Source organism: Trichogramma pretiosum, unplaced genomic scaffold (genome assembly GCF_000599845.2).
Source record: "Trichogramma pretiosum strain Unisexual culture from Peru unplaced genomic scaffold, Tpre_2.0 scaffold10, whole genome shotgun sequence".
NCBI classification, from domain to species: Eukaryota; Metazoa; Arthropoda; class Insecta; order Hymenoptera; family Trichogrammatidae; genus Trichogramma; species Trichogramma pretiosum.
The window spans coordinates 2,176,320-2,191,035 of record NW_019641652.1 but is presented as its reverse complement, the minus strand read 5'-3'; the positions used below and the strand labels follow the sequence as shown (position 1 = coordinate 2,191,035).

The following is a 14,716-nucleotide window of genomic DNA, read 5'->3' as shown; positions in this document are numbered from 1 at the left end:
AACTCCTGAAATAAGATAAAACTTAAGGCTACAGTAGCAAGGAATTCAACTAATGAACTTTTTCAATATAAAAGTAAAGAAATTGAAAAATGTATACTTATTTGTAACGAAATTAAAGATGGGCTTTAACTTTACTTTGCAGTATATATCATTCGAGTCAAATTTGTGAAAAAGTTACTTAAAATGAATATTTCTAAGGGAATGATTATTTATGGTGACAAAAAAATTTACAATAGAATAAGTTCGTTCATCGTGTATTTTTATTTCTCATAAATGCTTGTTTTTTGAATATACAACGAAAAATATTTAAACTGAATTGTAGCTAAATCAGTTTATTTCAAATTAATCATAAATATGATTTCTTACACTTTGTAACGAACAGACGGCATTGATATCATTAATTTTTTGGTGAAAATTTCAGGTACACCCATATAGAATCTAACATTTAAAGATACAGATATTTTTAACGTCGATTCTTGTGCAAATAGATCTGCATACACTAGGCAGTTTTGACATTTAGTTATTTAACACCATTTATACAAATAAAATTTCTATCTAATGCCATTCTCTTCACACTGAAATATATGATACACATGTGACTGATCACATAAGATTAATTTATAACACTATTTTACATTAATTTTATGTACACAGACGGCTATAAACAATTCATTAAAAATCGCATATTTTAATCACCGAAATACGATTAAAAATCTAGGAATATGGTCCCTTGTGGAATTTATATAAAACACTTGATTTTTTCCAATAGCACAAAAATTGGTATTAGCCTTTCAAGAAAATCGTTATTTCATTATTTCATCAAATCGACATTATAAAAAAGTTTAAGAAAACTATTTTATACAAAAAGTATAACTAAATTTGACTCGAAATACACATATTATTGTTTTAGAAATCGCAAATGGATACTAGTACAGAACTTGTAATTTTCCTAATTAATCTTATTTAGTTACTTACATAATTACATTATGAATCAAATATTAAATTTAAGTTTCTTCTGAAAAAATTCTAATTTTGTCACATAAAAATCTAGTGTTATCTGATCTCTGAAACGCAGTAATCTTATGCCTGAGACAAATAAGAAAATAGAGTTATCGTAGATAAAAAAACAAATAAATCATTTGTATCATTCATATCAGATCATTAAACATAAATGATATACACTATTATATTATGATATACATATATGTCTTCTTTCCAAAAACAAACCCTTATCAAGGTTATATTTTTTTAATGTTAACAATCATCACATTCTTTGACATCTTTGATATCCAATGATTCTTCGATTATTTCTTGATCCAGATCAGCTACTTTGTAGAAAACAACATATGCATTGTTTTGTATAAGTTTGAATACTTCTTCTTCTGTCAAAATTTTCACATTGCTGTCATCATAGTAAAACCAATTAGATTCGTGTCGAACAAAACTAATGTAATGTCCTGAATCCACGTTATCTCCAATGTGAGATATTATACCAACTGCCTCATATGTAGGGCATTCGGCAAATTCTTCAGAATTGTAGCTAAAAAATAAAAATGAAATATGAATATCAAATGTTCATATGTTTATTTAATATTAGTGCAATTGTATGGATACTTACATAATTAAAGAATCAAGTTCAAGCACTCTTGGAACATCAATTAATGTGACATTCTTAGTTACTCCTTCTGGTGCCATATCATATCGCTTAATTTGAATTGTAAGTAATTTGGGAATTTCTTTTAGTTTAACTTGCATACTATGTGTATCATGATTGCATGACTCACATGACATTGATCTATGTTCCAAAGCATATGACTTGTTGATTATATCAGCTAAAGGAACCGGATTATTTTCATTTTCATGAGGTAAATCAATTAACAGCACTAAATTGTCTGCTTTTCGTTGTCTTTGTTTTTTGCAACCTTCACAGACATAATTTTCTGTCATATCTAATAAAAAATGCTCATCAAACAAATTTGATGAAATTTTAGAACTTAAATCAGTTTTATCTTGTTGACTTGAATTAGATTGTTGATGATTTCTTAGCTTACGAGGAGAATCTGAAATATCTGCTAATGGAAGTCTCTTGTTGAAATCTTGACAATTATTCTGCATCCTTCGAAGAGCATCTTGATCATTATTTGGTATATTTTCAATTTCATGTTTTGATTCTTGAGAAATTAAGGATTTATATTCTCCTTTCATGTGATTCACTAAATTCATATAAAATTCTGATACATCTTGCTGTATTTTAGATGGGTAAAATTTATCAAGTACTATTGTTTCATCTTTGAATGCGCGAAAAGTTTGATCAAATTGATTGGTGTCAGTGGAACTCTTCACCCAGCATGTATGTATATCAAATAATAAAGAAATTAGTTTTGATTTTCTTAGTGCATGCAAATGTTGTAACTCTTCCATTATCGGTAAGGCAAAAAAAACTTGCAACATCGAATTAATCCAACAACGATTTTCTCCAGGTGGATTAGGAAAGCCTGTAGCATAGTGTGGCTTATCATCAGCAATGTAAAACTCATCACAAAACATTCCAACGTTCATAAATGGATCATATTGTACAAGGGCCAAAGCTGGTTGATTTTCTGGTTCTTCATCAAATATTGAGCCATTTGATTTCAAACAAGTTATTGCTTCGATTTCTGGCTCATCAGTTATGAAATTATCTGTAGGTATTTCTTCAATTTTAGTTTCAAAAGGTTCTTCAACAATTTGTGGTTGGCTTTGTTTGTTTGTAGGAAGAAGACCCAAGCTCTCTATGATAGGATTCGGTTCTTTTTTTTGCAACAGTTTCTCAGCTTTAGCAATTTTAGCAGCTATAGGCTCAATCGTTACTTCATTTAGTTCTTTTCTATTGTATATTACATCTGTGGATTCTGTGCTTTCAACAGACTCAGAATCTTTATCATATTGCTCGTTAGAGTCAACCTGTTTAATAAACCTAACACAGGGTTTTGAGTCAACTTTGGTAAGTTGAATCTCATTAGATTTTTCAAAGAATGACATAACTACGGGTGGTACATTTTCTGGTAAAGTATTTACGTATTCCTCTGCAACCATTTTGTCTTCTTGTTTTCGAGAAACAGATAAATTCTTGGGTATTACTGTCAAAGTGATTTCTGGGTTGTTATAGTTGAATTCTGAAATTTTTTTAAACGAATAATTGTCTTCCGTGGAGGCGCAGTTGTCGGATTCTGATGTTTTCTGGCGCTTTGCGGCATTTTTTCTTTCCGGCGACGGTGACCAAGAACGGGCTAGAAAGTCAACATAGCCACTTGTTAAATTACATGACATGCTAGCAATAAACGTGTATAGAGCAAGCAGAGCTTGTTTGAGGGATGCTTGAATAGGAATAGCAAGCGAGCGCATTTACTTACGCAAGGCCGAACGTTGACCTGGTGTCGAACCTTGACTTTCGGGATGAACTGCTTGGGCGATACTGAGCATGTTTTTTGAAAGCGTCGTCCACACTCCGGCCAGTAGCGGCACTTGGGATGCAGCTAACCTAACTCTGGCGTGCGGCCTTCTGCCCCAGCACGCGATAGCAGTATTTAGTAGCAGAGCACGAAAATAGCGCGCGGAATCGCAGCCACTTGCCGCGACTGTTGTATACGTCTTTGATGCGTATGTTACATACGCCTAAGCTGAATAGATTCACCAACGAGACTAGCATTAATTGATCAATCAAGCTCGTAGCACTTTTTAATTACTTGGATTCCGAGAACATGTTTCTTGGTACGGCGGTGGCAAGAATCGTAGGTTCGACTCGTTATCGCAAGCTCAGCGCGCGCTAAATGAGCATAACGCGCGTCCCGCACAAATTCGCCGGTCAAGCTTATATATACATGTGTATATAATATGTGTGCGCACACAACAGTCAAAGTCACGATAGTCTCTCACAAAAGGATTGTATGTACATATACAATCAGCGTTGCCCGACAGTATGGCGAGTTAGTCTGTTTCGCGGTTAACACGTGCAGGCGAATCCGCGAGCAATGGAGCCACTTTTCCTACTCCTAAACTGAGCCCCGCCAACACACGACGACGAGAGTCCGCGCGCGCTCTAGGAGCTGCCGACGACGCGCCACTTTGATGCACGGGAAACAGTTATATGCTTCGCGCGCGCATATATCTATATATACGCGCTGCTTCCATGTACGCCAATACGGTATCTGGTTTCGTTGCAGCCAGCAAAAAATGCCGCAAACGAGCTCGCGATGCAGTGACGGACGTGCGAGTTTTTTTTACTGAGGCGGCGACTCGGCGCAGCGACGATGTCACTCGGACGATCACCAAATCCTCACGAAATAAGTCGCAAGATTTTAAGCGAAATGCAATTAGCTCTCGGCGGAAAATCCGCGCACCGGTGTGTACACTAAGCACAGACGATGAGGGTACTAGACTGGATGCGCCGCCGCAAGCCGACTCTTGTGGCTCGTGCGCACCTACCATACAGCTATCAAGCAGTGTCGACGGTCGACGTATACTCGCGCGCACTACGATACCGCCTGCGCACACGTATAGACGTAGTACGTAACACCTATATACATGGCGGCATATGCTGCATTTGGATCGAGCAGTGAGCGAGTGCTCCGTGTGCTCGTGTGAGTGAGTAATTGAATGTATGTACGGCCGCGCGTCGACTGTCGAGTTTGGAGTTTCACGCAGCCTATTGGCTAACATGGGCTCGCGACTGTCTTGAAAGCGTGGAGGACTTGACTCCGTTGGTGTGCGCCTGTGCGTCAATTGCCAACTCTTAGCGCTATTTTTATTCAATCTAAACTATTCAACCTACATACATCTTAGCGTTACACGCACACTTCATCGACAGAATTGGCGGGAAAATTTGTAACCTCGCCACTGTATATCTATGTAGTATTATTACATTCATACGCATCACACGCATGATGCATGATACAACATTTGTAAACACATACCTACATGGCTTCATACATAAACGCGCACAGTTGAACCGACAGAGATGACATCGGGATATTATACCGCTCGCGAGCATCAAAAAATTCAGCATTTTAACTCCTAATAGGTGTAGTCGTAGACAGCTTCGCATATATTATGTATGGACTTACCAGGCCCGTTCGAACAACATGTAACGATTAAAAGACCTAAATATACCATAATAGGCTTTTATCAAAAGAATTTCATCAAAAATTGCATTGTAATAAACACATTTTTTCGCAAATGTGTTATGAACAGTTTTATATACATCTTCGTACGTATATTACGTAAAATCACTTTTGACAAAAATTATTCTCATAAATTTCAATGTTCAACGTTATTTAATGTTTCAATGTGTTTCATTTAATAATTTTTATCCATAAAATTAAACTTTTTATCGTCTGCGTCAAGATTCGTACATTAAAAATTAATTACTTTAATGTTAAAATCGAATACAGGCAAAAATCTCAATACTGTTGACAATAATAATTTTGATGAAAAGATTATCATATGTAAAAATTATTTTTAAAAAATACCTGCAATACAACTGGTGATTGCCAAGCAAAATGACTCTAATAATATGAGCTAAATAATTGATCATCATGATAGCATGGCTTCAAAAGTTTAACTCTTTCAAAGAATGAGGAATAGAAGAGAGATGGAAAAAAAATTAAAATAAGAACGATTGAAGAGACAAATTTTTGACTTTGGTGTCCATGGGAGGCGAAGGGGGCGCGTTACTTTAATTGGACTTCTTCAAAAATATATCTTTTAATTGCTAGCATAATCGAGTTTATTGTGAAGCCTAACACATCGTAGCTGCACACAGATCTCTTATTTATACAGTCCTTCCAGCCGTTGCAATCACGTGGGAATTTACACATTTTCATCTTCGCTCCAACTTGTGTCAAAAGGTAAATTGATTTAACCAAATTGTACTGTTTATAACATGAGATTTGGTTTTTTCAATTTCATTCAATTTCTGATATCAAATTGTCAATGAACGTGCGTTTCGTATTAGTTTTGTTTCAATTTGATTGTCAATCATTCTTTCATAAAATCTTTATCGAAAATTGAACATGCGTCAGATTTAAAAATTATATCATACTTTTCAAATTTTAATTAATACTTTATAGTTTTGTTTTATAACAAACTTGCGTCACAAGTAGTTTTATTTTCGTCAATGCATAGAGTTATGTTATTTTTTCTCAATTTGGTCTCCATCAAATCTCATTGTATGCACATCGTCGCGTATTTCCTCAAAATTTGAAAATTATAGTTGTTTCTCTTTAGTAGTACTTCAAGTTTCGCTTTTTAACAAACCAATGTCGATTGGTAGTTTTTCTTTTGGATTCTTTTGGAAATCGATTTTTATGAAAAATAATTTTTATGTATCCACTTTGTACTTGTTTGAAATTTCTTATATTTCACTGGAGTCAGTTTTTGATATTTTAAAAAGTAAATCATGTAAGTAGTTTGAAACCCCAAAATTGTTGACACATCTAATCTATTTGACGTATCACGACTCACGTAAATGTACGGAGTCTTGAGTCTTGACATACGATGTTTTTTACGCCTGTGTACTGAGAGTAACGCAGGCCATCGTCCGAAAACTACGAACCCAAGAATAAATACCTCGTTTGCAAATTTGGGAAAGATTAGAAACGGTCTATTTTTTATAATAAAAAATAACAGTGGGCAGAGTTGTGTAAAAAGGTAGGTCATGATTTTAAGTGACAGTCACAATGCGCTGTCTATGTATCTTTTTACGGAGCTCTGACCGTGGGAGTACCGACAAGAAGAGCTCGATCTGTGCTCTCAAAAACAGCACGTACAGTGAGGACGAAATTCTAATTTGTGTAAAGATGTAACTTAAAATACCCATTGTAAAATTTTATTTTCATTTTATTAATAATAAAAATGATTGCCGACACAATAGTAAAGTGGTAATTATGTTTTTATTTTAATGAATGTAAAAAATGTTTTACTATAGATATTTTAAATTACATTTTTACACGAATTTGAATTTCGCGCTCACTGTGGGTCTGTTTTCAAGAGCCTCTGACTGCTCATTGCTCAAGCGTGCGGCGTTGACGGTGCTGCCATATGTCTCACGTGGTAGAGACTTGTATTCTACGCCCAGCTATCATCAATATCATCATTCGTACACCGTACATCGTCTAGTGTAGTATTCTGGAAACATATTATACCTATACTACCCGGTTGTCCGGCATTCGGCTAGTTCTTGCCTACGCTGTTTTAGTTATTAAATTCTATTTATGTTCTAAACTATCGAGATTCTTCTCAATACGAACATCTGCAGTGTTTATTTTGTTTTGTTCGATGCTAATTTTCATACTTCATTCTTGAAAAGAGCTTCGATTGTTGCACATATAATCTTGTATATCCTTCGCTATCAACATCTTGTGACAAAAATCTTGTGACTGCGTTACAGAAAAATGTCGGAGTCAGACTTATTAGCAAACGACCAAATCGACGGCTTGGATGGCTTAGAAAATGGCCAAGAAGTCGAATCCATGAACTGTGATCCTGTTAAACGAAGCTTTGGAGAATCAAACGATGACCCAGAACTCGAAGCCATTAAAGCTAGAGTCAAGGAAATGGAGGAAGAGGCGGCTAAGCTTAAAGAACTTCAATGCGAAGTTGACAAGCAAATGAGTTTGGGCAGTCCTCCGGGAAGTAAGTACATAAAAGATAGCTCAAAAAGTGCGTTTTACGTTCTCCTTCTCTATTCTCTTAACCTAACCCCGTACTTTTCAGCATTTGTTAACTGTAATTTTTCTTTTCATAGCAAGCCCACTAAATTTATCAGCAGAGGACAAAATGGAAGTGGATAACAGATCTGTATACGTCGGAAACGTAAGTTTCATTAAAACTGTAAACATCTTATTAAAAAATTGTATAATTTGATATTAATTCCATTACGTCTTGTTTGAAGGTTGATTACGCAGCCACAGCAGAAGAGCTGGAACAACATTTCCATGGATGTGGTAGCGTCAACAGAGTGACTATACTGTGCAACAAATTCGATGGGCATCCCAAAGGGTTTGCATACATTGAGTTTGCAGAGCGTGATTCTGTTCAAACAGCAATGGCCATGGATGATTCCATGTTTAGAGGTCGTCAGATTAAAGTTATGCCAAAAAGGACCAATCGTCCAGGAATGTCACAAACTAACCGAGCCCCTAGAGGTGCACGAGGGTACAGAGGTGCTGCTCGTGGAGTTACCAGGGGTTCTGCTTATTTTGGGTACAGACCAACGAGAAGGCCAAGAAGTTATAGACGGGGATATTACATGCCTTATTAATGATACAGTTTTAACCGATTCGTGACGGTCTTCATGGTGAGTTTACACATTTTTTTTACTGTGACCAAATAATTAATTCTATTAAGATAATTTTTATTACTAAAACATTAATATTTAATTTATTCACAATTTCTTTTCATTTGCATGCATTAGTTGGTATTTTTTCAAAATCATCCCTATTAGTATTATATCACATTTATAATTATTTAAAACAGTTTTTTCAACAACTTTTCTGATTTGCTGAGTTAAATCAAATTTAAAGTGCAATTTTTTTCTGAATTTCCAGTACTGAAAATATAAATTTATTGAAAAAATTATAATATGTCCACAGAAAAAAAAACACATGGAGAGAAATAACGCAATGGAGAAAAAAAAGGAAAAAAACAAAAAAACAGTGGAAAAAAAAGAAAAGAATATTTCTTGAAAAAGAGAAAGAAAAACACGAAAGTCGAAAAGAAAAAAAAAATGAATTATAAATCCACTCAATCAAGCGTTGTAGTTCAAATTAATTTTATAATTGAAATATTTTTTCAAATTACATCATAAATCCATGCAGATATTGTAATTACCATTGAGTTAAATCTTTTAATCCATTTTATACTTAATGATCATTTAAGTGAACACTAATGTTTTCAAAAAGATATTTCCTAGATTTTTTTATAATATAATATTTACAAAACTTTTAACAAAGTTTTCATATAATTATCTTTTTCAATCTGCTGTCTGATGTAAATATTGATCAAGCATTTATCCAAAAAGTAATGGATAGTATAATTTAGTTTGAACTACAATGAACATGAATTCAAATTTATCTCATATTTTGAAAATAACAATGAGCTAGAGTTTGAGGAATACTGCATTATCTTCATTTTAAAAAATTGCACTCTCATTTCATTTGTAATTATAGGCATCTTTTTTATTATTGTCATGAGGTGAAGTTAGAAATGCTGTAATCTAAGTATACATACATTAATTACTTACCCTGGAGTATTTTGAATTTATATTCAAAATGGTCCCAACGTAGTAAATTTCCTCAATATCCTATGTTACTAAGTATTTTTCAGGTGCAGCTGGTCATTGGCTGCATACTTATAGTATATGATTAAGTCAAAATATATTTGAAATGAATTATTTATTAAGAAAAAAAGAATAAAATAAAAAATTGAGTGAAAAATGTAAAAGATAATATTGTAAAAAATGATGAATGATGATAAATAAATGTATAAAATATCAATCGTAAGCATTTTATTTACAAATCCTTATTACAAAATATTAATCTTTTTTAACAGATTTAAAATTTTTGTCAAATAAGACACCTTTCTTTATCAAGTCTTTACGGGCCATCTTGATCTCCTGTAAATAGCAAAATACATTAGTTAAAATTTTAATGAGTTTTATTCATTTCTTATAAAATGTACTGACATCAAGTAATTCTTCATAAGCTTCTTCACAGTTGTTAAATGTAAAAGTTCTATAAATCACTACTGTAAGTGAATAAATGCCAAAAACAAATACACAAATGAGTGGAAGATACTTTAAGTAACATTCGCAATCATTATTTTTGTCCAAATTTTTTAGGTATAAAGACAGCCAAATACCACTTGCCACCGCCACTCCAAACGCAAACTTCAACCACCTCTTCATTACTCAAATCACTGTAATAATTAAAGTTAAAAATCAAGACTTGATTAAACGTCAAAAAGCAATTTCTTAAAAATTATTGATTTGTCCAAATTGATCTTCTCAATTTACCTTTATATTAATGTCTTATATCAACAAACTCTAGAAAAATTCTAGGTTAACAGTCTTTTAATCTCGATGAGTTATTCATAAATGAAAGTATCCGGTATGTGAATCAGAATATATATTAAATAAGATGCAAGAATATTAGAAATTCTTAATTTTCTAAAGAAAGCTAATAACAAAATAATAATATGATAAAAACATCTGAGCGGAATGTATGTTATGTGCAGTACACCACGTCAGTCACGTCAGTGTTTGAGTTATGAATGAATCAGTTTTATTACTATACGATTTAGCCCGTAAGTCGGTGCGATTTAAATTCATCTTGTTTTTGCTAATTTCTATATTTGATTTCTAAATACATCATTTCGTGTAATTTGATGAACGAATTTAAGTTAATTTTGACTCGAATTATATAAAAAATTAAAAGGGTGCAATAGTAGTAAAATCATCTGACAATTTTCATTGAGAAAATAATATTCGATTGTGAAACAACTCATGAAGTGCATTGTCTTGAATGCGCTATTTTCCAATTACCGAGAAGCTCTTTACATTTCAACATATTACGTTTAATTGTAAGTTAATTAAATACCACACAAAAAAGTCAAGATAAAATTTTGTGCCCATAATTTTTTGATTGAATTTTGGTATACAATTTACCTAGCTAAATCATGCCAATCAATGTGTCATAAATTAATTAATTTCGGTATCACTGCTTGGGATCTTAAAAAGATATTTAGGTATTTTAATTGTATACAACATGAGAATTATTAATTATGAACGTATACAATAATTCAATGTATAGTAAGTCAATATTCTAACAAAACTATTAATTTTCTTAATTACTTGAGCACGAAGAAAACGATAAAAAAAGTTCTCTAATTATATATTTTTATCGTCAAATTTAAAAGGGAATATAAATGTTATTATTCTGAGCTTTAATTGGAGAAAAACACACTTGAGCATGAATTATTCTAAACTGAAAGCTAATAATTATTAAAACTATTATTAATTGACTTGTTTGAATGATTGCATACATGACAAGTTTTAATTGAGTTAATAAAAACAATATTTATCTGTTTTATTAATTCTCACTTCATTTATTATCAATTTCATAAAATACATAAGAAAATTCTAGCTGCATATATTGTAGTTTTAAATCAAGTTAATTTTATTAACTATTTGAAATACATTTTAATGAGCTATTTGTAGGAATATAATGATTTATTTAGTACTATAATAACAAATTAAGCTGTTAAAAGTTGTTTTTAATTGAATAAATTTTTGATTCAATCACAAGTTGGTTCAATTGTTTCACCACCACGAATTTGGCCCCATCCAATCAGTCGCCAATGTTTATCTACTCTTCTTGATAGAGCAATCTTTTCATCTATCTCTGTACAAACTGGATTAGTCAAGCTAATTTTTGCTAAATCAGCTTTAGTTGCTAAAACACGTCCTCCAGTGCTCAGAGAGCCAATATTAACAAGCAGGACTTCATTTTTAGACAGTTTTGGTACTTTAGCCCCTTTTTTGTCTCCTTCTGTTCTTACTCCAAGCAATCTTTTCAATAGATAGTAAGAAATTTCAAGTTCAATAAATATTTTGGGTAAAGCACCAACGGTTCCTAAAATTTGTCCTACTAAACGATCAGCTCTGCATAGAGTTGGTTCTATCTTAGTTCCAACACCAATCAAACCTCCGGGAACTGCGAATTGCAACTCATTTTGCTCCGCAAACAAGGAAACAATTCTTGAGAAAATGGGTTTACAAGTTAATTTACCCTCATTGTCTTTTGATACAAGACCTGGTCTTACTTCAATTTCCATGCCAACCTTGAGTACTCCTTTCAGAATACTACCACCAGCAACACCACCTTTCAAATCATCTACTTCACAACCTGGCTTGTTAACATCAAAAGATCTTATGACAATTAATCGAGGCTCTGATGTGAAGTCCCTCATTGGTACTGGTATTTTTTTAGTAATATATTCACATAAAACTTCAATATTGTATTTCAATTGGGCTGAAATGGGAATAACTGGAGCTCCTTCTGCTACGGTACCTTGGACAAATTTCAGAATTTGTTCATGCTGTTCTTTGGCTTGACCTTCTTTCACCAAATCAATTTTATTCTGTAGAATAACAATGTGTTTCAATTTCATGATTTCTATAGCAGCCAAATGTTCTGATGTTTGAGGCTGTGGACAAGACTCATTTCCAGCAATTAGCAACAAAGCTGCATCCATGACAGCTGCACCGTTCAACATGGTAGCCATAAGAATATCGTGACCAGGACAGTCCACGAAAGAGACATGACGCACTAACTGAAAACGTCCGGAACAATTGACTCTTGAACAAGGAAAAGAGTCATCTTTGTTTGAGCCACCAGAAGTGTAGCAAGCAGGTCGAGGACAATTGTTGCCATCACATTTGTAGATTTTTGCATTGGCATAACCAAGTTTGATGGTAATGTTTCGTTCCAACTCATTCTTGAATCGCACAGTTTGCACACCGGAGATGGCCTTGACGATGGTTGATTTTCCATGAGCTACATGGCCGATGGTACCTATGTTGATTGTAGCTTGTCGACTGATAACCTCTGGTGACAAAGGCGTCACTTTCGTGACATCGAGTTTGGATAAATCTTGCTTACAAAGATTTGGTTGACCCGTGGTCACACCAGAACTTTTATCTTCGACACCCATGATTATTGTTTTACGCTTTTTGAACTTATCCGATTCCAATTATAACTTTATAAACTTTTCTTACGGTTAAAATGAACGAATATCTAGTACCCACGTAGTGGTGTGAAGCTGTGAAATTAGGATACTCGAAAGTAGCTGCCCGCCGGTGGCGTCTCAAGCTGATGCAATGCTTTCTACACGTGGCTGCTGCTATAGTGTTGACTGCTAAGACTGCAATCTGCATGCAGGCGTCCCGCTTGCGGTGTGCATAATAATATATATGATGCATTACCACCTCGTGTTATTTCATGTATTGAAGAACTTGTCATTTTTCAAATATAAATTTGAAGAACCATTGATCATTCCCACCGCGAGTATACGATTGATCTTGTTAACAGCTCAAAATCTAAAAAAAGTGATCTCGGGGCTCTGTCTATGCTAATCCTCATACTACTGTTATAATTATCGCCTATGTTGTGCACACAAGCAGCCCCGACTTCACTGCGTTTACAATTTGAGCTGTTAACAAGATGAATCGCCTTATAGTAGTGTATTTTTCAAAAAAAACTGTTTTTTTATTTTTAATATTTCCTTATTTGAAATCGTGCTAATCCTAATATTAAATTTTATTATTGAAAGCGTAATTTTATTTTCTCGTTACGTTCGGGTCGTTACGTTAAATATTAAAAAAAAAAAAAAAGAAATGTTTCAAATATTCTAAAAAAATATCATATCACTGAATAAAATTCGATTAAAGAAGTTAATAAACTATATTAATTCATGCTATCATTTCATTTCATTTGTTAGCAAAATTATTATTGAACATAATTTACGTAATAGTAGCTTAGGTAGATTTTACACTTAGAAACAGTATTAAAATATACTTTCAGCAACAAATGTTCATTCAACTTTTCAAATTTACCGCTGTAGCGGTAATCTCGAATTTTGAACGCACTGCGTCTGCGACTTCTGGCTAGATCCCGGCTTACAGAAACGTCGCACGAGGCTCTTTCTTTGCCGATGAACACAGAGCAAAATGGCAAGTAATTTTGATTTCCATAAATTAAATATTAAATAACTAAAAAACTACAGTACATCAATGTAGCCATCAGGGTGGAAATTTAACATTTGCAGTTTTGCAAATTGCTTTTACTTAATTTTTTTTAAATTTCTATAACAACGAATTTTTAATACAAAAACCTTATAGATTACGTCGTAGTTTCAAGGTTAAGTCGTACATGTGTGAATGTATTTACTTTTGCAATTGATATAGTTTTAAATTTTTGCAATGTTTTAAGTTTGATCAATAATTTCTTAATCAATTGCGTTTAACTTTTCATGAATACAACAAGATGGAATTATTGTAAATGTTTACTCATAGTTGAATTTGAACTTTTTTATTTGTTTACAACACTCCACCATATAAAATTTAATTATATCCTTATTTCTAATTGATATTACTTTCTGTTTTAGACCAAAGGTACATCAAGCTTTGGTAAAAGGCGTAATAAGACCCATACGCTATGCAGGCGTTGTGGTCGTAGCTCATTCCATATCCAAAAATCAGAATGTGCTCAATGTGGATATCCTTCCAAGAAGATGAGATCATGTAAGTTTATTTAAAAATATATTTTTCTTAATTTTAAACAATAAATAAATATGATGACTGCCAACCAATTGTATGCATTAATTTTTCATTACAAGTTTTGACTACATATTAATTTGGTGTTTCTTATTTATAGACAACTGGTCCATCAAGGCTAAAAGGAGGAAGACCACTGGCACTGGCCGCATGCGTCATCTTAAGATTGTACGTCGCAAGTTCAAAAATGGATTCCGTGAGGGTTTGCCCAAACCCAAAACTTTGAAGGCCACTAATTAATAATCATTGATTATTTTGTGCCTATGATAAGTTAATGCATTAAATAAAAGATAGCTTTCATAAACTAAATAATTTGTTTATTTTTTTAAAACATACTTATTTAAA

The 14,716-nt window shown here is 33.2% G+C and overlaps 5 protein-coding genes across 5 annotated transcripts; 2 read left to right on the top strand and 3 right to left on the bottom strand.

The window, feature by feature from the left end:
• Nucleotides 1–242: 242 nt before the first annotated feature.
• On the bottom strand, nt 243–4,459 carry LOC106658714. Its single transcript, XM_014380797.2, has 3 exons — nt 3,393–4,459; nt 1,619–3,269; nt 243–1,540 (listed from the first exon to the last, which is right to left on the bottom strand). The coding sequence occupies exons 1-3, from the start codon at nt 3,460–3,462 to the stop codon at nt 1,255–1,257; spliced, it is 2,007 nt and encodes a 668-aa protein (XP_014236283.1). The 5' UTR covers nt 3,463–4,459; the 3' UTR covers nt 243–1,254.
• Nucleotides 4,460–7,147: 2,688 nt separating this feature from the next.
• On the top strand, nt 7,148–8,335 carry LOC106658839 (polyadenylate-binding protein 2). The gene is made up of 3 exons (XM_014380971.1): nt 7,148–7,671; nt 7,784–7,851; nt 7,931–8,335. The coding sequence occupies exons 1-3, from the start codon at nt 7,431–7,433 to the stop codon at nt 8,297–8,299; spliced, it is 678 nt and encodes a 225-aa protein (XP_014236457.1). The 5' UTR covers nt 7,148–7,430; the 3' UTR covers nt 8,300–8,335.
• Nucleotides 8,336–9,547: 1,212 nt separating this feature from the next.
• On the bottom strand, nt 9,548–10,285 carry LOC106658881 (dolichol-phosphate mannosyltransferase subunit 3). The gene is made up of 3 exons (XM_014381030.2): nt 10,052–10,285; nt 9,722–9,954; nt 9,548–9,652 (listed from the first exon to the last, which is right to left on the bottom strand). Exons 2-3 carry the CDS (start codon nt 9,941–9,943, stop codon nt 9,572–9,574), a joined length of 303 nt encoding a protein of 100 aa, XP_014236516.1. The 5' UTR covers nt 9,944–9,954; nt 10,052–10,285; the 3' UTR covers nt 9,548–9,571.
• An 834-nt stretch (nt 10,286–11,119) lies between these two features.
• Nucleotides 11,120–12,910, bottom strand: LOC106658751 (eukaryotic translation initiation factor 2 subunit 3, Y-linked-like). The gene has a single exon (XM_014380853.2). It carries the CDS (start codon nt 12,748–12,750, stop codon nt 11,332–11,334), a length of 1,419 nt encoding a protein of 472 aa, XP_014236339.2. The 5' UTR covers nt 12,751–12,910; the 3' UTR covers nt 11,120–11,331.
• Nucleotides 12,911–13,685: 775 nt separating this feature from the next.
• LOC106658847 (60S ribosomal protein L37-like) lies at nt 13,686–14,680 on the top strand. The gene is made up of 3 exons (XM_014380982.2): nt 13,686–13,768; nt 14,203–14,338; nt 14,472–14,680. The coding sequence occupies exons 1-3, from the start codon at nt 13,766–13,768 to the stop codon at nt 14,609–14,611; spliced, it is 279 nt and encodes a 92-aa protein (XP_014236468.1). The 5' UTR covers nt 13,686–13,765; the 3' UTR covers nt 14,612–14,680.
• Nucleotides 14,681–14,716: the final 36 nt, after the last annotated feature.